The sequence below is a fragment of the Aquila chrysaetos genome, chromosome 4, assembly GCF_900496995.4.
Source record: "Aquila chrysaetos chrysaetos chromosome 4, bAquChr1.4, whole genome shotgun sequence".
Taxonomy (NCBI): domain Eukaryota; kingdom Metazoa; phylum Chordata; class Aves; order Accipitriformes; family Accipitridae; genus Aquila; species Aquila chrysaetos.
Genome location: NC_044007.1, coordinates 70,818,597 through 70,844,576, shown reverse-complemented (window position 1 = coordinate 70,844,576; position 25,980 = coordinate 70,818,597). Strand labels below are relative to the sequence as shown.

The 25,980-nt window shown below is 37.1% G+C and overlaps 1 protein-coding gene across 3 annotated transcripts in view; it reads right to left on the bottom strand.

Annotated features, from left to right (window-relative positions):
• Positions 1 to 217: 217 nt before the first annotated feature.
• LPCAT1 (lysophosphatidylcholine acyltransferase 1) overlaps positions 218 to 25,980 on the bottom strand; it is a 64,387-nt gene continuing 38,624 nt past the window's right edge. For all 3 annotated transcript variants that reach the window (XM_030011725.2, XM_030011726.2, XM_041123039.1), the window contains 5 exons: positions 18,084 to 18,209; positions 10,810 to 10,963; positions 9,811 to 9,909; positions 6,367 to 6,505; positions 218 to 1,108 (listed from right to left, as the gene is read on the bottom strand). In XM_030011725.2, coding sequence (XP_029867585.1) covers positions 924 to 1,108; positions 6,367 to 6,505; positions 9,811 to 9,909; positions 10,810 to 10,963; positions 18,084 to 18,209 — 703 coding nt within the window. In that variant the 3' untranslated portion in view covers positions 218 to 923. The remainder of the gene's footprint in view (positions 1,109 to 6,366; positions 6,506 to 9,810; positions 9,910 to 10,809; positions 10,964 to 18,083; positions 18,210 to 25,980) is intronic.

The following is a 25,980-nucleotide window of genomic DNA, read 5'->3' as shown; positions in this document are numbered from 1 at the left end:
ACTTGTGCTGATACAACAAAGTTTTCATAATGTGTTCCATGCTAAATTATCTGTATATACAGGCTTGCTACAAAAGAAACCTGTGATTCCTGATAAATCTAGAATAAGTACAATTGTGTAAACGTCTCCCATTTAAGTGGGTGAACATGATTTGAAATGATTATAAGAGAAAAGCACAAACAGTTTTGTCATGTATTTGCAAACAGTATGTGGCATGTCAGTTTGGAAAAAAATTCACGTTTAATTGCATCCAGAAGATTACAGTAGAAAAGTGCTGGGGTGAGGGATAAAAAGCCTTTCCTTTTCATTCTACCATGGAATAGACTGAAAGAGAAACAATTTTGTCATTCAACAATAAAAATAAAAAGTAATCCTTAGCAAGTTTTTGCATTATTGTTTCCAAAATGTTCACTGAAACCAAAACAAAGGGCCAAAATATGCTTGCCTTGCTCGAGAGAATAATCCCACTGAAACCAACAAGACCGACTATGCAAATATGGACAGCAAAGTTTGGCCCCAAATAAACATCCCCATAACTAGGGAAAACACTAATCACCAAAGTGCACTTAACACCATAGTAGCTACAGTTTCTTTATACATGCACAGTTTGTGCGACACTTTGTACATGAAACTAGCCAATGGAATATAAATAAGTGTGCCGCTTCCTTTTAAATATGAACATTAATAATGAAGCACATTCACATTTTTGCCTTTCAAAGACCTTTTTGAAAAAAATAAAAACACCTTCCCCAAAGTAACCTGGAACATGTTGTTAAATATAGCACATACGATTCAAAGAACAGTATTAAGGTAGAAGAACTTTCACACACAAAACTGGTATTTGCTGTATAGTTGGAGTGACTTATGAAAATCCCAAGAAAAGACAATCCTCTCACCAGGAGAGGAAGGTAACAGTTGTAGTGTTAATTCAGTTTCTTCTGCAGGGGCTTGTTTTTATCTTCAGCGTTTTCAGGGCTGAAGTCAGTACAGATACCATTAGGAGCAGAAAGAGATGAAGTCTCCAAGCCACTCTCAGCTCCCATCTGATCAGCATAGAGATAGTCTTCTGCAAAGTGTGGGTGCAATTCAGCAAATCTGTAGAAGTCATCTAAAAAAAATTGTTGTTACACAGAATCAGCTCTTTGAAACAGAAGGACGCTAAATTTGAGTACTTACACATATATAATCACATGATCACTTTGGAGAAAAATAGAAGCAGTTAACATAATGCTATCCCCATAGCTTGTTTTAGCTTCTCAGCAGAAGTTTACCACATGCCCAGAACCAAGATGCCACAAAGAGTTACCTAAGCCCTCTTAAAACACTTCAGACCAGAGCTTAGCTTGTATGGTGAAGGGGTAAACAGGCTCAGATTTGCATTAAAATGCATGAGAAGCACCACATGCCCTGACACAGCATCTCACTGTTCACTGGGGGAAGGGCAGAAGCCCTCCAGCTGAGCAACAATGAACCACAAAAGTAGTCATTTCTTAAAATCTGGGAAGTCTTTTGCAAACATGCCCTTTAATGCTTTGCACTCATAATTCTCTTCAACCTAACAGCAGCTATGACTGCTGCCTTCCGCTTTCAAGATTTCAGCATTTCAAAACTCCTAATATTTTAGAGAATAATATTGTGAGAAGATAACTAATTTGTAACACATTATGGAAAACTGATTTTAATGTTGGATACTAATAAGACAATAAAAAGAGCAAGATCAGGTCTTGGGGGAGCGGGGAATCCTTAACATCAAGAAGTTACATCTTGTGTTAAAAATCAGGCATCGAAGCCTTGTCACAATTTGCCCATATGACTATTTATTCAGACACGATTTGAACACAAGATATTGTACAGGATCCAAGTCATAAGAAGCTATTCTTGTAATGTAAACTGACACTGGAAGAAGCTGGATGTGAACATTATCACTAACTCAGTCACCTACAGTGTATCACACACAGCCCACTCAAATTCACTGTGTTATCCCAGAAGAGTTCATGGTCAAACGATGCTGCGAGTTCCCTGGAGTGCAGCGCAGATGACAGCTGAAGTAGCCTTTCAGAGAAGTAAAGCCCAGCTCCTCCTGGTACAACTGGGCTGGTGTGGAAGAAGGGAACTACCACAGCTTTCCTTCTCCGCCACCCTCCTCCGTTAGAGACAGCATGTTTTTCTCAATATTGCAAAGAGCAAGGGAATGTCATTTGGCTCACAGGGGCACTGAAGTTGTAGGTCTACCCTGCCTCTGAACTGTTGCAAAGGGATAGGTGGGGAGAATGCAATAAATGTAACTTCATCCTTCCGCAAACAAAAAAGTGGGTATCCTTTATCTACAGTTTAAATGGATCTGAAGTATTTTGGACCCTGTAACTTCAACAAAAGCTGATGATGTTCAGGCCATGAAAACCAACACTACCATCTATGTATGTACAACAGGCTGATTGATCATGTAAATGATAAAGTCTTTGGGGTGTTGGGGAGGGATATCTTAAATGTTTGAAAGTGCATACAGCAAAAATTTCTCTTTTGATAATATTTAATGCAAGTTCAACTTTTTAAAAAAATAACCTCATAGCAAAGAATGGGATGCATCTGACCTTTCTCAAGAAGGAAACGTAGAACTTTTTTATATTTAAAATATTTAACAGTGGTAGTAGTTGCAATAATATATTAGAAACCCTTGAGTGCAAACTCATTCATCAGAATCAAAACAGTTAAGCACATTCAGTGAATCCAACTGAGTATATTATTTTTCTGCAGCTAACAAGGAGAGAGCAATCACCTATCAGCCTTAACTGGGTCTGGCCTGCAGCAGGAACATGAAAGCATTCCTTTTTTTTTTTTTTTTTTTCCTCCTCACATGGACACTTTAAGCCCATCCCAAGGACCTACTCCTTCTTGTAACAATACATGTATGTGCACCATATTGAAGACCATGAAAAATTAGCCTTTTTTGGGAAAGGTCATTCTGATAGTTAGTCCAACTGAGGTAAGATAAGTATAAAAATTTCAACCAACAGTACCAAAGATGCTCCTACAGTCTCATTAAGCATAATCCTTTCTGCATGGGAAAGACTAGAATATTCACTGTAGATGCCATTCTAAGTAATTCTTCAAAAAGCTGCTGTATCCTTTCAGAAAATAAATTCAGAAAATCCCTTGAAGCAGTTGTTCACAGAAGCACGGCAGTCTATATCCAAACTGGCATCCTAACAACTCTGTCAGGATCCATTCCTCAATGTTTTATCAGTACTGGATCCAAATGAAAAACCTCAGATTCCAGGGAGGATTGAATTGAACAGGATGATGTTGCTGATAGATCTCAGTAAGTAGACATTTTGGGTATTGTCGAAACAAGTCCTGAAGATATTAAGGAATATTTTTCAAAGTTGTACACAGCAGAGCCCAAGGAAAAATGCTTGGGATCCCATTTGCCTCATTCATCAGAAACGTGAAACAAGGTGATGCAGGAAGAATTGAGCTATTCCAGCATTACTTCTAATTGCATGTCTCATCCTGGAGCTCAAGCTTAAAGCAGCTGTGAAGCATCAGACTGGAAGAAAAGATCACCTTAGCCATTTACTTAGGAAAAAAGTAATTTTGCTTCCTATCCCTACTAAGAAGAAAGAGACAAGAAGAAGGGAAGAATCCGAAGTGGAGTTCTTTAAGACTCCTGTCTATATTTTTGCATTAAATATGCATATGTACTACAAGAACTGCAAGAGGTTTTTCTCCTGCCTTTGCAATACCCTCCTACTACTTGATGCTCCTGATGGAAGCTCTGTGTTCATGAACCTCCTCTAGTTTTTGTTCCCCCTCAACTACATAATTACTTTAGTGTACAGGAACCTAACAGGATAATCCTGTGGTTAACACAGGTAAGGGTACTACATTTTAAAGAACAAATAATTCTTCCTTCTCTGAGCACTCACCCATACAGATATTCACAATACTGCTAATTCCCCCTTTCTTCTTGTTACCAGCAAGCAAGGCAGCCTTCAGAACACTCACAGTCATCATTTGTCTATCAAGAGCAGGTGGAGAGTTTCCTAGAATTTGTGATGCTCACCCACAGAACCTAATCAAATTCTCCAGAATCACATCTTAAGATTGAGAACTCTTGCCTCTCTCTAGATTACAGTGAAAGGATGAGCTTTGGAATCAGGGTGCACCTAAACAGTTAAGCCAACAGCATGCTGCTTAAGAGAACTGACACACATCTTTGGCAACTAGTGTACTTTCAAACATGCAACAAAAATCCAGACTTCTAACAAGTCAGATCCAAGATTATCAATCTAGTTACAAAATCTTAATTTTGCTTTTGGTTATTCTGTTTACCTGCAACCTGAGCTTTTTCTTTGGGATATCATCTCTGGCTTCAAGGACAGAATGTGCAGCAATTTAGGTTTGATACTTTGGATATTTTATTTTTTGTTCTTACAAGTAAGTCTGAAGACTTAGTATTTCTGCTTCACATTCCAGTACCCTAGAAAGAAGGAGCTTGTAGGCAGACCCCTCTGCTGCGCGTATCCAAAGTAATGTCAGTACTCTTCCACCATATACAAAGTTTTCATTTCTCAGAACCTGTCTGGACAATGCCTTCAGAAACAGCATAGTCTGCAAGTTTTCCACCCCTCCCTTCTCAGTATTTTAAGTGCAACAAATTGAGTACGTGGAAAGTTGTACACATTCTCAGGAAAGGCAGGAGATTGAATATTTACAGCAAGAACTTTCAAGACAGAAATGCAATACCAGAAGTTTATTTTCAACTTCTAATTCTCTACCACAATAAATTGGACATTTATTCTTATTATTAAGCTTTCAGATATGTTAAAATCTCAGCGCAATGTTTATAATATAAAATGAGCACCTCTCTCAGAAAAAGATCCAAGCAAAGTTTCAAAGAAATTATGTAAACACCATCCTACTTTCTGTAGCCTCACAAAAGACTAGTCTTGACTACAGGAAATAAAATAGTGAAAATGAGAGCTAAGCACTTCAGTGGCCACTGCTGTGGCTCAGTGGTCCAGATTTTCTTGCGATGGGAATATACCACGACCACTTAGGGGAAAAGGGCAGATGTAAATGCAACTAAGTACTACTGAAGATGGATATTAAAATATGAGTTCTTTGGCAACTCACATGAGCTGGTCTGAGTTCACTTGTACACCATTTCAAATTTACCTATTCTCAAACAATGAAGTATGCCAAAATTAGAGTTCTGCTATGCTTACCAGCTTAAATTTCTGTGCTGGTATTTTTGAAGCTGGTGATGGGGCAAGGCAGGGAGGGGGGAAAAGTCGAGTCACCGCCCAAATGAGTTAGGAGACAAGGAGCAACAAGGACAGGCAGGAAAAAGGCAATAGCGTCGGATGGACATGGAAATGCTGGGGACGTGACAGATGAAAGGTGCAGAAAGGAGTTAGTACAGCAGGAATCAAGGAGGCAAGACATAGCAGTCAGGAAAAAAGGGGAGCACAATGGCAATGATACTCATTCCAATAACTCTAAAATAGTTCTGTAGTTGAAGCTTTACATACATATTGTATGATTGAAACATAGGAATTACTAATGTAGAAATTGTGATTTACTAACACTGATGTCTTAATTTGTAAGATTTTTACAAATGAAAAACATACAGATTATCCTGAAGGAAAACCACTGGAACAGGGCATGTCATAAGCACTTCTACTGGAGATACGTGATATGTTGGCTATCAACAACTTGGTTAATACTTAAATGATACAACTAAATTTAGAACATTACTGCATAAAAGATGAAGAATCTGAAGTAACACACAAGTACTTTGGTTCCCAGCATAATCTATTCACCCAGATCTCTCAGTTTTTCAAATGCAACTTTCTCGCCTCCATATCGCCTGCATTACAGACTACATATTGAGCAGCCTGGTTAATACCCCCTCATTTCCCCCGCAGACACACTCGTGACTTATTTTGAAACAGGCTGAGAAATTATTATGGGAGTAGAAAATCTTACATCCCCCTATATTCTGGGAGGACAGAAACAGTGGGGAACAGATACAAGAGACAAAGCAGCAGGACAGAACTAAGACAGCTTTCTTAAAAAAACATATTCACATACAGAATATGCTGAAAGAGCTAATCTAGGTAATTGCCTGACTTAATGTAGAGGGGAAAACATCTGAAAACATGTAAACCTGACATTTGATATTAAAGGTGAAACCCAAATATTTTTTTTAAAATGTAAATTTACTTTGTCTGCAGTGCTTTCATCACTGTTAAAGTCAACAAGTCAACTAAAAATGGTTAAGTTTAATAAAAATATAACCAGTTTGTATATCAACACGAGTTTATACAACTTTGACAGTTCAGATCCACTTAAATTACTTACCATATGTAATCTTTCCTTTTTCTTCTTCATCTACAGCTCTAAAAAGATGCGTAACATTAATCTGTGACACACCCATGGCAGTCTTCAGAATATGAGCTAAATCCTCTTCTGTTATAGTTCCATTTTCTGACTGGTACAGCTATGAATCAAGACAGCAAGATAAATAATTGCAAAGGTGAATGCTAACTCCCATAAACAGCACCACACTAAGAAGTTATGCAAAATTAAAATTTGGTATTGGAAATTCTAGTTGCTCTCAGATTGATATGATCTACTAAGGATTTCTGATTAGTCTGGGTAAAAGACAGCATTGATTATTAGTTCACCTGTGTACGCTTAGAAAGTAAAGTTGCTATAGTCAGGAAAAACCCTATGTTTACATGCCTAAGCACTGGCATTTCAGTGATATTCAGAGACAAGACTATTTAACACTAACATGTTTTGCAGATATGTAACTGAGAATAATTTTTAGTCTATTGAGCTGTGTGTCCAAACTCCAAGAGAGTCTGTGGAATCAGGAGATATATTTAGGTCAGCCTGAAGCAGATACCGTTTCCAATTGGTCAGATGTAAACCCCAAGATTCCTTTGACCAACATCCAACTGATTCAACAGCCAGTTTGCATAAAATGCCTACATCTAAATGGCATTATATTAATCAGGAGAATCCTACCCCATAAAGTGATGGGCCTATAATTTTCTACAAATACTTATTCAAAATTCTAGAAAATAATAATCTGCATATTCTTAAGTCCTGAAGCAGAGTTTCCTCACAGAAAGAGTTAGCTTTACTACTGACAGGAGATTGACAACTAAAGGTAATTGTTCATAGTCTCATTCTATCTTTGTATATGTACAGTGTTTTCCCCTGGAAAAAGGACCTGAGTATTTCAAAACATCTGTAACAAATACAACTTCATTTAACTTTCTAAAATAACTCAATTTGCCTGTGCAATGGAAATTGAGACAGAAGCGTTTTTGAAACATCTTTGTCTCATTTTCAAGCATGACAACACTGCAAATATTGAACCATGTGAAAAATGCTATTTTGGAAACTTCCATTTAGTTTCTCTACATGGAGAAGGTGGGAACTGATGAGATTGAACAAAACTGGCATAAGGATGTATTTTTCACACAAGCAGAAGTTGCTGTCACAAGACAGCACACTTCAATGGGATAAAAAAAAGTCAGTGGAGTAAAAAACCTGAAGTACCATGGAAGACAACATTCATGCTCAAATCAGGAATCTTGCCTTTTCCTCCCTAGCACCTAACTTGCACACAGTTTCACAAGCAGTAGGGGCAAGGACAAGACACTTGTTTAATAAAACCTGCTATATTTTCACAGATCAAGTAGTCAGAAGGTGATACTTGATGGTAAGGCTCACAAGCATCATATTGGCAAAATTTACAACACCCTTTTGTTTCCCTAACAATTAGGAATGGAGGATGCGTAGCACAGACTGGAGTGCTGCTCTTAGACTTGATTGCCATAATCCACCCCTTCTCTTTTAATTGTCCACCGCTTTAGAACTCTAGTGGCTCAGTAACTCCTATTTCTCAAGTTCTTCGACCATATACTAAACACTTCCACTTTGAAAACTTGTTCAGCTATGTGAAATGTTGCACTTTATCCCTGAAAACAAATGACAGGGTGTTTTGCAAAAAGTAGCACATGGCAGAGGACAGCAACTGTTCAAAGTCACACATTCATGAACTGGCTAGATCCTTCAATGGCTCCCAGTAAACTGTGTGAATACCTTACTGTGCACAAACCCTGGAAAGGAGGGGGAAGAAAGGATATTGAAAAAAAAGTTCTCTTTCCCTTTTTTCTAGAATACTGTGAGCAAAATTTCCTCAGCTCGAGACTTTTCTTAACCCTTCCAATCATCACTAGCAGGAAAAAATGAGCCCTACCTGCTTCCCCTTGCTGAGTGCTTCCCCTTCTTCATACATGCATAGTACTTCTCTGCAGTTCTACAGTTAACTTTATATTTTGCAATTAACCAGGAAACTCAAAATTACATATTATAAGTTGAAGAATAGAGCAGATAGTGAAGAAAAGAATTTTTTAAAGAAACAGTTCTATTAACTTAAAGTTAGGTGTTTCCAAAAAGAAAGTAATTGCCTCATCTGAGCTTTTCTTCCTCTAAAATGGTAAAAGTATATTGCACATTCTGCATCACAACAGCTAAATTTCACTGAAATACTGCCCAAAAGCCACCTTCAGGTTTACTTCAAGCTTGTTCATTTTAGTATGAAGACACAGAGCTGACCAAACAGCACCTGACCATTTCTCTATGCCATTACATAGATCAAATGGAATAAGTAAGGGCAGAGACCTTTCCGCTTTTCCCTCAGAAGTAGCAGTAACAGCAGCTATTAGAGGCATATTTCCCCCAATATTTGTAGTAACTAAATATTTTTGTTCCTTCCTCCTTTGTCAAATTTGTTTGATACTGGCCAAAGGGTAAGAATGATAGATGTGAACACTAAACATTCACAGGAGCCTCATTTCTTTAGCAAAACATAGTTAAGAGAGTAATACAGGTATGCTGAAGAACCTAAAAAAGAACTACTCAGAAAATAAGGCTACCGTGTAGTACCATGCAAATCAATGTTCTCAACTCCATGCATTCACCAGTGATGACAGCATCAAGAGTTAGCACTCTTCAGTTTCAGTAACACTAAAGACCATGTGAGTTTGAGGCAAAGGGGAAAGATGATGCAGGATGCAGCAGTTTGCATGTTGAAATAGCAATATTAAAGAAATTAATTAGAGAGTAATAAACCAAGGTGTCAGACAAACCCACCAGAATGGTAAACATTAAGCATTGCTGCTGTCACATTCCCAAAAAGCCTGCATTAATAACTATCTATGCTGATGCTGCAACAAACCACTGAGGCTAGAACAAGATCAGGAGCACTTCTGGGAAGCATAAAGTCTGGGCTGAGACTGCAGGACCAACACAGAAACACGGTGAGAACTAAGAGGGAAGAAAATCTTATCAAGAAGGCAAAAGGGGCTTAAAAGATTAATCTCTATTAACATGTAGGAAAAGTTTTAAAATATTTTATTAACTTGAAAAATAAGATTTGATTGAAACATTAAAAAAGTAGTAAGCACAACTCATTAGCCTTTAGTTTAGAAGAATCAAAGGCCTTCAGGTTTGAGACTCAATGTGCTGAAAAAGATTCTACCAGAGTTCCACAGAGAAAAATTTCAAACTGCAAACTTCATAGTTTTACATGACTTAAACTTGCAGTGCATTACCTCTGAAATGACCTCTTAATCTAACTTTCCATTAATGTTATTTTAAAATGCAATTAAGTATTAAAAGGGCATGTGAAACAAGCTTCTTTTAAGTCTAATGGCAGTATTAATAATTTCTAAAAAAAAAAACCAAAAAACAAAAACCTACATAGAGGAAGAAAATGCTGCTTACCTGAAATGCCAACTGAATTGTTTCCAGAGTTTTGGATGGCTTACAGACAACTGACAGAGCAATGACAAATTCCCGAATGTCAATTATACCATCTTCATTCTGTGAAGGAAAACCTCACCTCAAAATACTGCAATTTGTCTGAGAACTTTCATAAATAACTAACAGTGGCTAAAGATGGAGAATATTCAGAAAGATCAGTACATATGCCACTGCAAAAAAAGTCTCACTGAAATGGAATTAATTCAGGGCAAGAACCTGGGTCATCAAAGCTCTGCAGTCCTTCTCAGAGTTTTGCTCGGAAGTCGTAATTCAAAGATTCTTGGAAGACAGTGCTGCCGCTGTGACCCGCCACTTGCAGATTTCAGGTTTTTACGTTAAACCATCTGAATTACTGTGTTGAAATTAAAGTCAGAGAACTAGAGGGCAAGGTAGCCTAATTTAAGCCCTGAATACATGACATCTGCTCTTTGGTCTAAGAGAGAACACTGGACATATCCACCACCTGGTCCAAAGAGCACCTCATCCAGAAAAAGATAATAGTCATTGCCCCATCCTGACTAATTGCCAGAGGAATAAAAAACTGGCTCATCTGCCAAGTTCCTAGGTCCTTCAGGTTTCAGGCATCCTAGAAGAACAAGAAATTTATTTACAAGGTAAGTGAAATACCAGCTAATAGGCATTGCATTCAGTTGCAACAAGCCACAGCAGAGCTTTAGCCTGAACCCATCTTTCTTCCTCTTCATATTTTGCATCTAGAAAGAAAATCAGTTTTGTCCAACTGATACTCCTTTTAACTTCTACCTGAATGAATGCTTTATTTAGTTGATGATAGGTGCTCTTACCTTGCTGAAAGGGAAATGTAGTAGGCAAATACTATGGTGAAGTGCTCAAAAGCACTTAAGCCCAAATCAGACCTCAGCTAATTCAACTGGAACAAACTTAGGCTAAAGCAGAGTTTACAAAAGTAGTACAATTTTTAAACATGATGTTATTTCTTACCTCATCAAAAAGCGCAAACATACTTTCTAATGTGTGAGAAACTGGAAATTCCAAGTATGCTGAAAATTCTTTAAGATCAACCCTTTCTTTTTTCATTTTCATGGCACTTGCAGCATATTTATCAAGATCATCTTCAAGTGTTTCTGGCTTCAGCCTAGAAAGCATATTATTTTTGCACATTTAAAAAACATACCCAGTTTTAACAATACAAAATTCAATATACCAAATGAAGCAATAGATGATAATGGTGTAAAACATTGCAAAATCTGGAATCAGAATTACTAAGCAACTTTATTATAAAATAACGTATTCCTGTAATTTTAAGGCTCCCATTAGTTCTTGAACTGTATTAGAAATTACTGCAAGGGCATAGGAAGCCTGGTCATAAACTTGTGTCCTTTATTCTACCTTGATTATAAGCCGTACATGTAAGCAGTTCAACATTAACAAGAAACACAGTCTAGAACTAGCTAATAAGAAATACCGGGCATGGAGAACTAGGTGGGATTTAGGTCACCCGAATATGGCTGTATTGTAGGACAGTAACATAAACCAATTACGATTCCAAATTTACTAATGTCACTGAACAGGAAAGACCTAATGCATCTTGCCTAAAAGAAATCAGGGATTACATAATAGCGATTATACTGTTAATCCTGTTTGTCACTCCTCATTTTTCACATTCAGTCCAGAGTTGGACACCATTACGAGGTGACCCAAACAAATTTAAAGGAGTTAATACAGGTACGGAAATTCCCTCAGTCCTTCCGATTGCAAAACCAGATTTTGACTGATGAATGAACAGCTTTACATTTATGCAGGTATCTACTGCGTGGGTTTTTTGGTTTTGTTTTTTTTTTTTTTTTTCCTAAGTTAAGCTTCCTGTTTTTGTGAAAATAAGTCTTACTATGAATATAATAAATGCTGCTGCAGGTATGTGGGGAAAAGTAAATTCCCTCCCTATTACAACATCAACAAAATCGTGATCAGCAGGTTTCCTCTGAACTGATGTAGGGTAACATGGGCATCCAAACTTTCCAGTCTGAAGACAAAAGAAGCCAATAAAGTCTTCTACAATATTCTTCTGCAGTTGTCTGTTTTGCTGTTTGCTGCTGCAGACAAGGAAAAGCAGCTGTTTACAGAACTCACAAGCTCACACCAGAATTGTTCCCAGACTGCAGCTGGAACTCCTCTGCAGCTTCCTTTCAGTGACAAGAATGAATAAAATATTTAATATCAGCATTCTCAGGAGCTTCTGAAAAAAGATAAGAGCATTTCTGAAAGGAAGATTATCTAATATGTCAGCTCCAGACCTTGATTGCTTGCTGAAATGACCCTTCCTAGACATCACTGCTTTTAAGCAAAACCACAACTACTATGCTGTCTGCCATTACCTAAACTGACTCACCAAAACAGTGAGTACTAAACAGTGTTTAGTACTAACTAAACAATGCCAAGCCCTGTATTTCTGAATTGCAAGATCTGAACATGCAAGAATTCTTCCAGAGACCCATGGGCCCTGCAGAACATTCATATGTTCTCCATCCTGGCATTAAAGCACCTATCTTAAGTTTTTGTCCTAGACAGTATAAAAAGAGCAGCAAACTCTCCTCTGCAAGCATTCATTTTCCATGATCAAGCAGAAAAGTAGCAGGAACAATGACAAAGGAATCCAAGGAAGATTTGAGATGCACACAGAACTCAACTTCTCACATGCAGGATTACATATAAGAAGTGTCCACAGATAACACATCCCCACTGTAGTAGCCGATTTGGATTTTAACTGTAGGATGAAGGACAGCTGGCATCTGAATCCTCCCTTGAGATAAGCCACCACTGACACAGAACATGCAGTCTAACATCTGTCTCTAAATTAGAGATTTGATTTGCAATGAATTGACTCAAAATTCACCTTTTAGAACAGAGTGAGTACTCATTTGGTGAGTAGTATTCAAGATTTGTGAGATATCCTCTTCACCAGTTAATTAAGTCCAAAAAGCTAAAATTTTTAAGGCAAAACCTTGTACGGAAAGTAGCATGGCTTACCACAAATCTTGCAGACATCTTGTGGTTTGGGTTTTATAAATATAGGAAGAGATGTGAGCCAATCGCAAAATGAGTATGTGGATCAGCGAGGCAAACTTAATTGCTTCAGCTTGTCTAGCCCTTTCAGAAAGTAATTGATGTGTGGATGACCATGACCTACTATGCAGAAGTCTTTTGAAGCCAAGTGTTCCAAATCCCCACAATAGGTTCTGATCCAACATTAAATGGTTTAAATGTCTCAAATCCTTTAAAATTGTTACTTTTATCCCAATGGAGGCTATAAAAGCTAGAAAGCCAACGGTGGATGTCTTTGCTCATGAAATCATGCTTGTTTGCCTAATGGCTTCCATGCAGGATCTAGGTTTTACGATGCATAACATTATTTGCTGTTGTGGTGTTTTGCTTCATTTTTTAGGCCACTGCGCACTAAAGAGAACAAACAGTCATTCCAGACTCCCCGAAGATAGAAAGGGCATTTTTCAAGATTAACAGCTCTGAACATTAAATCCTTCACAGCAGACTTCACAAGGAAAACCAGATCCCTGAAGGTAGGATATTTTCAGTATAATTGCCACTATTTTTAGCAAGTGAGATGTCTTACCTCCTTAAAGCTAGTTTTAGCTGTATTTGACTATTTGAAAACAAACTCCTTTCTTGCATGCTGGGAACCTGCCAAAAAACTTCTAGTGTCTCACAGAGCTGGAAGTTGCATAAGAACAGCTTGATCTTGTAGCTAGCTACTGCAAACTGCAAGCTCAGAGAAACATGCCCTAAGCCAGAAAAGCACAATACATTCAGTTTTATGTCTGCTGATGTACTCCCGTGCAACTTCTTGTCATAATGGAGAAAGGATACTGAACAGCTGCAAAACCAGCCTTCCGAATACTTTGGCACACCCTGCCTTGATCAATGAGGCAGGGGTTATCATGGTTGGTATTTGCTGTGTAAAGCCTAATGTGTGATCACCTCCTGTAATGGACTGTATTGCTTTTATCATGAATGCAGATGGACAACATCCTCCAGATGTTCTTTCTTGTTATAGATGATCTCTAAACACTCTAAAGTCATGGCACTGTTAGTTAGCTGTGAGGGGTATTACTTTGGGGATGCCAAGCTCTACCTACAGTCTGGACCACCATTTCAGGCACACATGGACAGTGGAAGTTTACATTGTAGTCTGGATGGTCAAGGCTGTTGAGCAAGAATAGGCAGGCACCAGGCTTACAAGGTAATTATCTTCTTGCAGATCTTACGAGCCTATAGAGGCATTGCCTTGTAGGATCCTCATGGCCAACTGGATGAGATAATATTGGACAACAGTGGTCAAAATGGAACTGCCATTTAATTCAGGTCATTCTTACCAAAATACTATGGCTTTTAAGAGACAGCAGAATTGATTCAACACGAGCAGGTTTACTAACATTGAATTTCACCAGGGCCAGGGAACGTGTAAGGAGGTAAACCTTGCAGGCTTGCTAAGGTTGTAGAACATTCTTCCAAGGCAGACATCACTAGTACTCATCACATGGGTACAAGACAAAATAATACTCAGGCTCAGGAAAGCAAAGGAGATGGTTAAGGATTCAAAAAGAATTCCAAAATAAATTGCTGCCCATTGTTAAAGATAAAAGTTACTGACTAAGAGTAATCCTACTGAGAAAGCTAAGAAATCTAGAAGGCAAGAACAGGGGATTTTTCCAAAATCTGACCTGAAAAAGATGATTTGGTGCAAACCATACCTTTTAAAAGTAGACATAATCAACAAAGCCATACTGTCTTCAGTGAAAAGTACAAAAAACCTCAGAGTCTGTGTACTAAATCCATACACCAGATCAAGAACCTGCCAAACCAAAGGGTCTTGTGCCACACGTATACCAATAATAAAATGCACATTCACCATGATACCATATTATATTCTTGCTGTACTTTCTATACTTATTGCTTTTTGATGCACAAAGTGGAAGCCAACTACCATACTGGAAGAGAAAATGTGCTATCTTGTACAAGTATCAGTGCTGCCTAGCCAAAAAAAAAAAAAAAAAAAAAAAAAAGTATTAGAAAAAATAGATGAAAAATCTTAATTTTTAAATAGTATTTGCCAAAGACTTGTCAAATGAATAGGGAAAATCAGGAAGTAGAAAACAGTGACTAAAACAGAAGGATGTGAGACACATCCACCTTTGCTAGATGTTCCAAATCATACCTGGGGTTTTAAAAGTGAAAGATTTGGGGAAAAAACAACCAGGAAGCAATTAAGTAAATAATGTGGTAGCAGAGTACTGAATGTTAACAAATTGACGGGTAGACGGAAAGCAAGAGAAATGAGAAGAGATCAGTTTAAAAAAAGAAAAAAAAAAATCAAGCACAGGATAAGCAAAAAGATCTTAATCTGGCTAGAAGTTTGACGAGGCTATCAATACTTCCCCCCTCTCTCAAAGAGACGCAAAAGGCCTAAACGACTGCAATTACTTGAGCAAAACTTCAGGTTACATCAAGACCTGACTTTATAAGCCTCATCTAACAGCAAGCAGAACACAGTCACAAAAAAAAAAGTCTACTTTGGATTGCAGTATGTGCTACATTTGGCTTTTTTTTTTTTTTTTTTTGGTAAAGAGAGGAGAGATATCTCTAATATTCAGAAAATAAAAGAATTAAAACTGAGAATAATTACAAACCCAGAAAATTAGCAAATCACTTGACTGAAAACTAGGAATTCTCTAAGGAGCTACTGATGGCCTAAAAGCCACGGTTCCATAAGAAAGGGGAACAACAATTAAGGCTAGAAGGTCCTTCTAGTTCAGGGGCCAAGAGAATGCAGAAATTAGAATGAAAAGAAGTTTGAGACAATAGGAACAAAACAATTCAAATCAGGACTTAAGGATTTCCTTGCAGGCAACTACCCTAAAGCAGCTCATAAAAAGTATCTCATAAAAAGATGGAGATGAAACTTATTTATACTGTATTAACACTTTCTGAAGGAGAAGATATCCAAAGAGGTCTTCAATAAGGCATAAAATCCAAACAAGCTTCAATGTCTAGAACATGGTAATAGATTCAAAGTACAAATAGAGAACCATTTTAAGCAGTGGGGTAATTAATTGTGGAATAAATCATCAAATGAAGCCAAGGATTTACAATGTATGAAAGCTACAATAAAGATTGCATATAGCTTAGTAATCAGCTCATTGGTCAGACATAGATTATCAGGCTCAACAGAAGCAAAACTGCTTGACAACTAATGAATGCAGAATTTGAGATGAGACTGTCATCAATTGATCTCATTGATACAGCAATCATTTTACCACAGAGGTCAGTATGAGGCAGCTGAGTTTCAGCCAGCTGTGACCTGGCAGCTGTATAGCTGTGTTAAGAGCCCAAGCTCTTCATTAGATGAAGCATGAGAACTCACTGCTGTGGCTGCATGACTTCTGGATTGGATCCCATCCAGTTGAGCAGAGACTAAGCAAGTTTTACAGACAATGTTAATGAATCCTGTAGATACGTAATGTGAACAGAAATAACTCTCCAGTGCAGCAAATTGAGGTATCACTTGATTTCAAAGAATCTAAACCAAAACCAAGTCTGGATTTGCCTTACTATAAAAATCTTGCATTTAAAACTGGATGTTACCTTGAAGGTATGCTATTGCTCAAAAATAAGTATTAAGACTAGATGCAAAAATCCATTGGCTAAAATTTACTGTTCCAGTTATTTAGGGATGTGACTGGATGATCTTAATGCCTCCCTGGCCTCAAAACCTTTGAATAAACAGCAAATTGACTGCATCGCCATCAAACATGCATTAGAGATGAAGTCATATTACTATCTTCAGCCAATTGTGCCAGAAAAATACCATCGTAATAGCCTTCTTACTGGCACATATCCAATCAAGACAGGATAGTATTTCACCAATGTACAATTGCTCAAAACAGACAGAGAACTTTTGGGTTGTGGGGAACCTCACTCACAAATGCATGTAGTTGTTTTAGAGGCCAAACCAAAAACACAGAAAAACATAATTTGAAAGAACAGCTTTAAATTGAGCAGACAGAAGCCAGACAATTTAACAAGAGGATTAAACTGAATCCCAGGATTATCAACTGCATAATAAGAGACATGGGTGTTTTTTTGGGGTGGTTTTTTTGTTTGTTTGTTCATTTTTCTTAGCACTGTAAAAATTCAGAGCCTTTGGAACAAAGCAAGAATGTTTGCTTCCCCTTAGAAGTCTCTCCTATCCTACTGGAAGTCTTTTCAGATGGAGATCCTGACAATGAATTAATATATGCTTGTCATCTGAATGCATAATGTATGCTGTCCTACATTCCTTACTCTCCGATAGATCTTTCTCTTCTTTTTTTCATTAGTGTACACAAGCTGGAAGATGAAGGGAAAATTAGTGAAAGGAAATAAATTACAGAATGGAAACATGAAACTATGCCCTGTACTTTCAGGTGAGGAGACAAAAAAATGGAAAAGGGTGTTTGTATATTAAACCAGTTAATAGGATGAGGCTGTAAATTTAGTTTCTGGTTGTTGAATAGGATGAGAGGAGAAGCAGGAGAAAAATTGGAAAACAGCAGCAACAAGTTCTACTATTCAGTTTATGTGAATTTTTTCACTGTTTGCTGAAGCTTTTCTGAAAGGTAAAGCCAGAGGGAACTGACACTATGAGAAGAGAGAAGAGAGGAGCCACACTGCATATACTAAGCTATGGTTTCGTTAGAAAGTCCATCTAGCAGTAACGTACTCAAAAGATCAACCACTTCTTTGTGCTTCTTGGGAAAGGGTGACCCCTCTGCCCTCACTATTATAACATTAATCCAGTCACAAGACTGCTATGGCAGCACTGTTCTCCCTTCATCGGTGTCACAGGAAAGGGCAATTGACGCTTAACTGTATCAAATATTTGGAATCCCACAGTATTCCTGACTCTCTTCAGGAGGTGTCTTCTAGTTTTGTTCAGGAATGAACATTTCAGACACACTCTGGTCACTTGTCAGACTGTGAAAATATGCATTTTACAACCTACTCTACTCGTTAGGATCTAGAGGTGCTGCTTGAGAGTGGATAACAGTACTGGTTTAATTTTATATTAGTGTTTCCCAATTGTAATATGACAACGTTCCGTATATATTCGTAAACCCAATATTGTTATACGAAGGGAAAATAATATCAACATAGTCATATAATAAAGATGCACCTTACATATAAATATTGTATATGCTCACCCAAGGCTTCTTACAAGCTTTGCAAATTCTAAAAGACATGTGTCTGAAGGCAGACGAAGTTGTCCTTCAGCCAAAGCTAGCTGACAGTCTTCAAATGTGTAGTCTGTCACTGAAACTCCCAATGCCCTTGAATAAACCAAAGAAACACAGTAAGCAAGATAATCTAAGAAAACTATGCAGAATCATAACTTTTTTTTTTATAACAAGAAATCCTGTAATTATGCTCTCTATTCTGAAGAACGATAAGGAAGAGTCCATAATAAGGAAGAGCCCATAAAAGAAAGTTCACATACAAATGTGAAATGAAATATGGTACTCTACCCATTGCAGAGCATCTATTTTGACTTTACATGTATATGAAAATATAAAAGAACACAAGGGAAAAATTAGGCAGTGCATAGACTTTCAAATTCTGTGATATTTTCATAGAAGTGAATAACAAGGGTTTAACAATAATTAATCTAGAACAAAAATACATATTTATTAATAATTATGTTAAATTATTATTATTATTATTATTACACTAACATATTAATACATCAATAATCACCTGAGCAGAACAACTATTACCTTCAAGTAATTATAATTATACAACAGGCAACATTTCTCTACAAAGAATGGCTAGAACATAAAGTATAAAAGCAAGTAGAGTTAAACTCCAAGCAAACACAAGTTATTTTTAAGGCCTTGACTCTGTGTAAGCACTGCTCAGCAATAATGAAAACATCCCTGTATTATCAACACTTTTCAGCACAAATCCAAAGCATAGCCCCATACTAGCTACTATGAAGGAAATTAACTCTATCCCAGCCAAAACCAGCACAGCTGTAAGAAAGGTAGAAGAAAAAATACTCCCAAGTTTTCATATGCCAAACAATTAAGTACTCATTTTTGCTATACTTCTCACTTGATGCTCTGTAGTAATAGCAGCACCAAAAGATACTTCAAGGCAATCCTGATAGTGTAGTTGCACTGCATTTGCTATGCCAAAGTTGAGAGAAAGACACTTTGCTTTGGAAGAGGCCTTTAAGAATTCAGTGTACAAACATAAGATGCAATTTAGAAAGCAAACACTGCTCCATCCAAGTTACTCATCTGCCATGTTTTCCATTATACTTGATTTTACTTATATCAGTATGGAACACTATCTCCTTTGTGCAGCCTTTTCTAGTTTGATGAAGTCTTCACAAAATTTTTTTCTTGACTTACCTTCATTCTTTTCATCTACAGGTTTTTCTACCTTACTACTAACCACCTTTTTCATCTGTGAAGTTAATACACAGTAATGGCAAGATTGATACAAAACCCTGAGGCATGCCACAGTCATTTTGGCTTTGATGAAAACTCTACATTCAATTCTACACCTTATTATAGACAGTTTGATCTGTAATGGCAGTTACCTCTCATGCAGTAACAACTTAATTTCTGTTAAGTAGCCTCTTCCCTAGAATCTCATTGCAAGGCCTTTGAATGCCAATGTAAATAACACAAGCCAGTTCTCTTTTATCCACCAATTAACTGTCAAACTTCAGGAATTCTAATACATTAGTAAGACATGTGCTTAACATTAAAGCTACTGATCAGGGTTTCTCTCCTCTCTAAGGTTGAGCAAGTCAAATATTCAGAAAAAACACCTCACTAATAGATTTTCAAGCTCAAAAGTACCAAATATGTTAAAAAAATCAGGTATTATTTATTAGCTACTTATGAATAAAACAAGGATATAGACGGTAGTGATTTTGGATGAATAGCCTCCCCCTTGGAAGAAGAACAATAGGAAGGAACAAAAAGAAAAAGCCAACTAAACCAAAAAGATACAGGTACATAGAAAAGGCATCCTAAAATCCTGCAGACTGTCGAAGGCTAGATTGCCTCATATGGGTGATCCTAAGTGATTAAATTCAGTTCCTCCAAATTTTTCACTTCTTGATCTGTTCCTGTTTCATCACACTACTCCTCCTGTGAAGAATGTCCTAGTAGTATTTGCAAATAAGTAAACCACCTTAATGGAATAGACAAGAGGTCCTTGTGACACCATATTTCACCCCATAGACTTATGGTTAACGTAGTAATGAATGTTGTATAAAATCCAGATGAAGAACTCCCCCATGCTGAGGGAATTTAAATCTATTTCCAAGTTCCACCTGACTTAGAGATCAGGTATTACAGGTCTTGTAAATACTTGTATTAGATGGTATTTAATATAGTGTTGTATTATACAATACAAAATCAATTTTCCTTGGAAGAAGAAAAAGGGGTGGAGGAAAGAAGGAGAGTCTATCCTGCCAGTTTAGATTATTGCCTGTTCCCTTCTTTTGTACTGCGTGCGCACTAGATCATCCTTATAAACTTCCCTGTCAACTGTAGTGAAATAGCTGAACTCCTAGAGCAGCAAGGACACACTATAAAGCACTACTATCCAGAGCAGCTTATATAAAAGAATGTGGTAATAACCAAAGATCTTGTCCAGCTAGGCACATTACACCAAATTTCAAGCAATCTTAAGGCAACAGTAGGTATAGCACACAACAGAAATACAGGAACTTACGGGCAATCAGCTGAAGCATAGGGCAACTATACAGTAAAGGGGAAGCTGGTTAAAAATAAGTTAAACTCAAAGGGTAAAGCATTCATTTGTGGTACAAAACAACACACCATATTAGGGAATCAGGAGAAGTGACAAGACACTTATTTAATAAGATTCTGAAAGGACAAAAAAAAAAATCCAGTATGACTCAGCAACTGATTAAAGGTGGCAATTAGAACAAAAAGACTGTTTTTTTTTTTTTTAAAACCCCATTCTCTCAAGGAAAAGAGAAGACAGACAAGTTAAAACATAACCATAAGGTGGCAAGCCAAAGCAAGAAGCAGTAACTTGTTAAAACTAAAAGCTAGAAGCTTTTCAAACACATCAAAAGAAAGATGACTAAGAAAGATCAGGCCACTCAGCCTGGGATGAGGGTAGAAGCCTGACTGACTGCCATCCCAGAGCCAATGCCAGATATAAATAAATTCTCCTAAATAATGGTCCCCAAACATGCTGAAGGAGCCTAGCCAGAGCAGAATTAAAAAAACCCAACAACCAACCAAACCCAAACGTGTGATACAGAACAAATTCCAAACAAAAGCAGGCATCATCTCAGACTCGGCCAAACCATAAGGGGAAAATAAAACCTGCATGTTTTTATAACTGTGTGCACCCCTTACAGAAGGAGCGGAATTTGGGCCAGACTTACAGTGCTATTAGTACAGGAAAAATTCCCACTACAATGTATGCCTGCAGGTATGCCCAGTGTCAACACAAACACAAAACAGGATTGAGAAGGATAAAAGCATCTTCTCTTGCTCACCTGTTGGCAATTTTCCAGCCTCTGGACTTCAAAAATAGCAAAATGAACTGAACAGTGTGTTTATATATACATCCAGACTTTCGGAATTACAAATATGAGAAGTAAAGAAGGGGAAGAAACAACTTTTGCTCACAGTGAAGTTCAGTCATAGGATCAAACAAGGCCAGATAAATTAGAGTTCAAGGGGTTCTTGAGTTCAGAAAGTAAATCACAAGCTCTGTAGAGCTAGCAGTTTAACACAAAAGGACCTCGATTTCAGCTCAGAATGTTGAAACAACTGAGGCTGGGGAACATATAAAGCTCATTATTTGTGCTAAGACTTGTGAATTTTTCAGTTTCTTAGAATACTACAATACTGGCATACTAGAGTTCACTGTAAAGCCTGGGTAGAGCTGTAACTGACAGGATTTTCTACAGAACCAGTTACCAAACTATCCCAACTCATCTCCAGGGCAATGTTCCTCTACTTCAATTCAACTCTTAGGGAAAAAAAAAACCAGATCATTTCAATTTGACATGCAAATTGCAAGTGCAACCCAATGTTTTTAATAAACCAGGAATATAACAGCTTGACCCATATCTTCATTTGGATGCATTTTTTTTTTCCTCTTTTCTTCATGCTACCTCTGCTTTCACAGTCACTTAACCTGAGCCTGGCCTTTTTACTGTTCAGCAATTTTACATGGCCAGATGTTTCAAGGTATGTCAAGCCAAACATGCACTTTCTCCCTCCCTCCCACCTCTGAAATACTGGCTATTTACCTTTCATGATACCACATTACAAGAAATTCCAAAATCAGCAAGTCACTTCAAAAAAAAAAAACCACAAACCAAAACAAAACCAAAACAAAAATCCAAAAGCCTTCTTGCAAACCCAATCTGCTACATGCAACAGTTGTACTTGCTATATTCTGACTTCTCACACCAAACAGCTCCCTATGTCTAACACTTGTGCAGTCATAATATAAAAATAAATTATCAACTTTCTCATCTTCTGCATACCAATACACTATACATACAAAATTCTGAACATAAACCAGACTGTGACTGCTGTAATATTACGGAAAGTGAGAGAAAATAGTACAGGCAATATTGTGACACTCTGAATCTATGCTTCAACAAAAACATTTTCAAAATGTTTTACACAGTTAATAAGCAGAACTGTGAACTAATCTAGAAAAATATTCCACAGGCTACTCAAAAAAACCACTTTAAATTGGCTATAATCTTTATAGGGTGCTGAAGACATTAAAAGGATAGCAAATTTGGTATTTTACTTCACTATCAGATGTTTAGGAAAAAGACATACAAAACATGGTAGTCTTCTGTATAGGAACTTCCTGAACCAGAGACTATTTGTACCACTGTGGCTTAGAATCATTGATGGACCAAATTTTTTACAGTATATGTCAGCTCTGATGGATTCATTTTATGCATCTGGTAGTGAAAGCCACAATTTTGTATATGTTTTAAAGAGTATTTCAATTTACTTTTAGCTGATCTACTGTTGAGTGCTTTCTATCTCTTCTGCCATGGAGAGTAACAGGACTTGCCTTACTACACATTTCCAGAACACTCATGATTTTACTGACCTTCAAAACAACTCTCCACTTTTTCCCCCCTCTTTTTCTTTTTCTTTCTTTCCCAAGCTGCAGAGGTTTCACCTATTTAGTCTTGGAAGGCCAGGGTAGATAGCCCCTTTTCTCTCCTTGGATTACTCCTACTTTGCAACCTTCTATAAGCAAATGAAAGGCCAGTCATAAGAGTCTGGAGGTCACATCAAGAATATAGTATCTCTTGATGGTTTAATTTTTAGACAGAAAAAGAAGCTGCTAACAGTTGAACTTATCCCTTGTGTTAAGAAAATGGGTCCTGTAATTGTCGGTCTGGATAAGATCTTGTAGGCTTGTACATCACAAATCTTCAAGGGGTGAAAAATGAAGCGGATTCTCTTTGTGTTATCAGCATTCAAAAAATCTAGTTCAAACCAAACTGTTGCAAAATTTTACTTAACTTTAAAATATTATCTCTTCCTTGAGAAAATAAACTTAGCAAGAAGCTGCGCAGAGTTAACCGTGTTCAGCAACTATATTTGCCTCATAGCCACACTTGCAGCATTCACAGAAATAAAGAGTGCACGATGTAGTTATCTCCATTTTTGTATACGGCCTGAAACCTACCTAAACAAATGGATGCTTGTTAACTCCAGCACTTTAGTAACTCCACTTACACTAATCCCCATGCCTTTGATGGTACAAAAATGACAAAAAGAAGTCTTGAATTTCAAAGTTGAGTGCTGAGCATCCAAGCAGTGCTTCTGCAGAGTCACATATAAAACTTAAGACAGCACAGGCACAGAGCACAGCAGTTTTTCCAAAGTTAGATTTAACTGGCCACTGAAAAATACAACAAATAGCCACAAGATAGACCAGTAAACTACTGCAAACCCACATCCTCAAAGCTATTCTTCAGCAACTAGCATTACCATATCACATACAGTGGCAGAGATCTCATTCTGATGCTGTCAAAGCCTTCAAGAAAAAAAAAAATCTCATTTTGACTATGTAGAAGATACAAAAGGTGAAATGGACACAGAAGACTATCTGTAATATCTTTGGCCTTCACCAGCATGCTAGAAAAAAAGGATTCATTTCTCAAAAGCAAAACCAAAATTCTCATATGTCAAGCTGATAAGAGTTACTGCTTTTACAGCATGACATGCTCCGACAAGGGGAAAGTGATCCTGGCACGCACTTGACAGAGAAAACATAAGGAAGACAGATGTTTTCAAGTTCCATATCTAACATTCTGCACTTCAATTGATTTGAGCATCTACTGTAAATAAAAAAACATGCCTTAAAGTGTTTGTGTAATTGGAGAAGAAAAACAAAGTTATCGGAAAAATGCAAACCAGACGATGACATTTTGGTATTTCTACAGGAAGTCTGCCTTTCTGGGCTCACCACAAAAGAAACTTCAAAACCCCTGGCTAGTGTCATGTCTGTAGTTATAATGCTGAGTTCTAACACCAGACAGATCAGAAAAATGAAACGCTCAAATCAGGAATGCTGACAGAACTTCAGTTCTGAGGTGCTCACAGTTTTGAAAAACCAAGAGGCAAAGGTGTCCAGTTTCCACCAGGTCTCGGTCTAAACATCTGCCATATGCATAAAAAAATTAACAAAGCTGCAATGTTTTAACTTGCATTTGTTTTCAAATTGTACCATCTAACCCATATTATTCTTTATTTTGAAGATAGTCTCTGTAAGAGAAACTAACAAACTAAAGCAAACCAAATTGCGTTTATATGTTAGTAAGTGTCCAACAGGTCTCTGTATAATTATCTAAGCAGCCTTCATCTATAATTATGGGCAAGGTTACTTACACAAAAAAAGCCTGGAGTGCAGATTTTCACAATTAGCTGCCTGCACTACCATGGGTTTATTTGTGTACAAAATGAACAGAGCTAGGTACATGCAACTAACTAAAGCTGAGCTACTGACATACTCCTTTTAAATATATTTGAGCCCTAATGGATAGTAAGAAAACTAACAAATTTTGTATTGGAAAGTGGGAGTGGAAGAGTTACCTACATTTTCTTTAAAGCAGTATTTCTATACTCTTAACAGTACTTTGATTATTTTACAACTATCAGATGTCTTCCAGAATAAAAGTGCTAATGAAAATTAGGTGTTGAAGAATCAATTCAACAGGCAAAAGGCTACAATCCCACAATGAAGACAGACAACTAGTATTTTTTTTTTAGGGAAATACAAACCCACCACAAAACAAATGAATTTTAAATGGGTATCAGTAAATTAGAAACTATGATACATAAGAACAATATGGAAAGGTAAAGACAGAGAAAAAGTTGCAACTGATGCAGCTAAGAAGCATAAGACTGTTTTTAAAGCATAAGAAAAAAATGTAAACAGTGACATAACCTATTACTAACTGAAGATAGTAAAATTGCCAAGAGGCAAAAAAAGATGTCATATGCAATAAATACTTTAGATCAAGAAACAATTAAGATGACATATCTTATGAATAACATGAAGTACTTTCAAATGCTTTAACAGCGGTAAAGATGTTTCATTTATCACTGAGAAATTTTTAAAAATAAATACTTATGATGGCAAGGTCAGATGAGTTGTTCCTGATAATTCTAGAAGAGCTAGGGTTGAAGCCTCAAGTCTACACACTGATGATTTTACAACACTACTGTAGTTCCAATAAATCATGAGTTAATACTTTGAAAATACTTTTTTAAAAAGCAAAAATAAAAATGTAACAATGTAGGCCAGAAAGCTTGACACAATTAGAAGATATATAGAAGAAACAGTAAGTACTGAAATTAATAAATTAACAGATCAAAATAATCCATGTTTACTACCATCAATGTAAGGTGATAACAGCTCATACATGAAGACCAAAATGATGATTTTGCAATTTTAAGTAATACTTTAAAAAGTGAGCCAATATAATGTGTATCTACATGGCATGACTTACTAGCATGGTGGTTTCAGAACTGTATTAGAACAATAAAG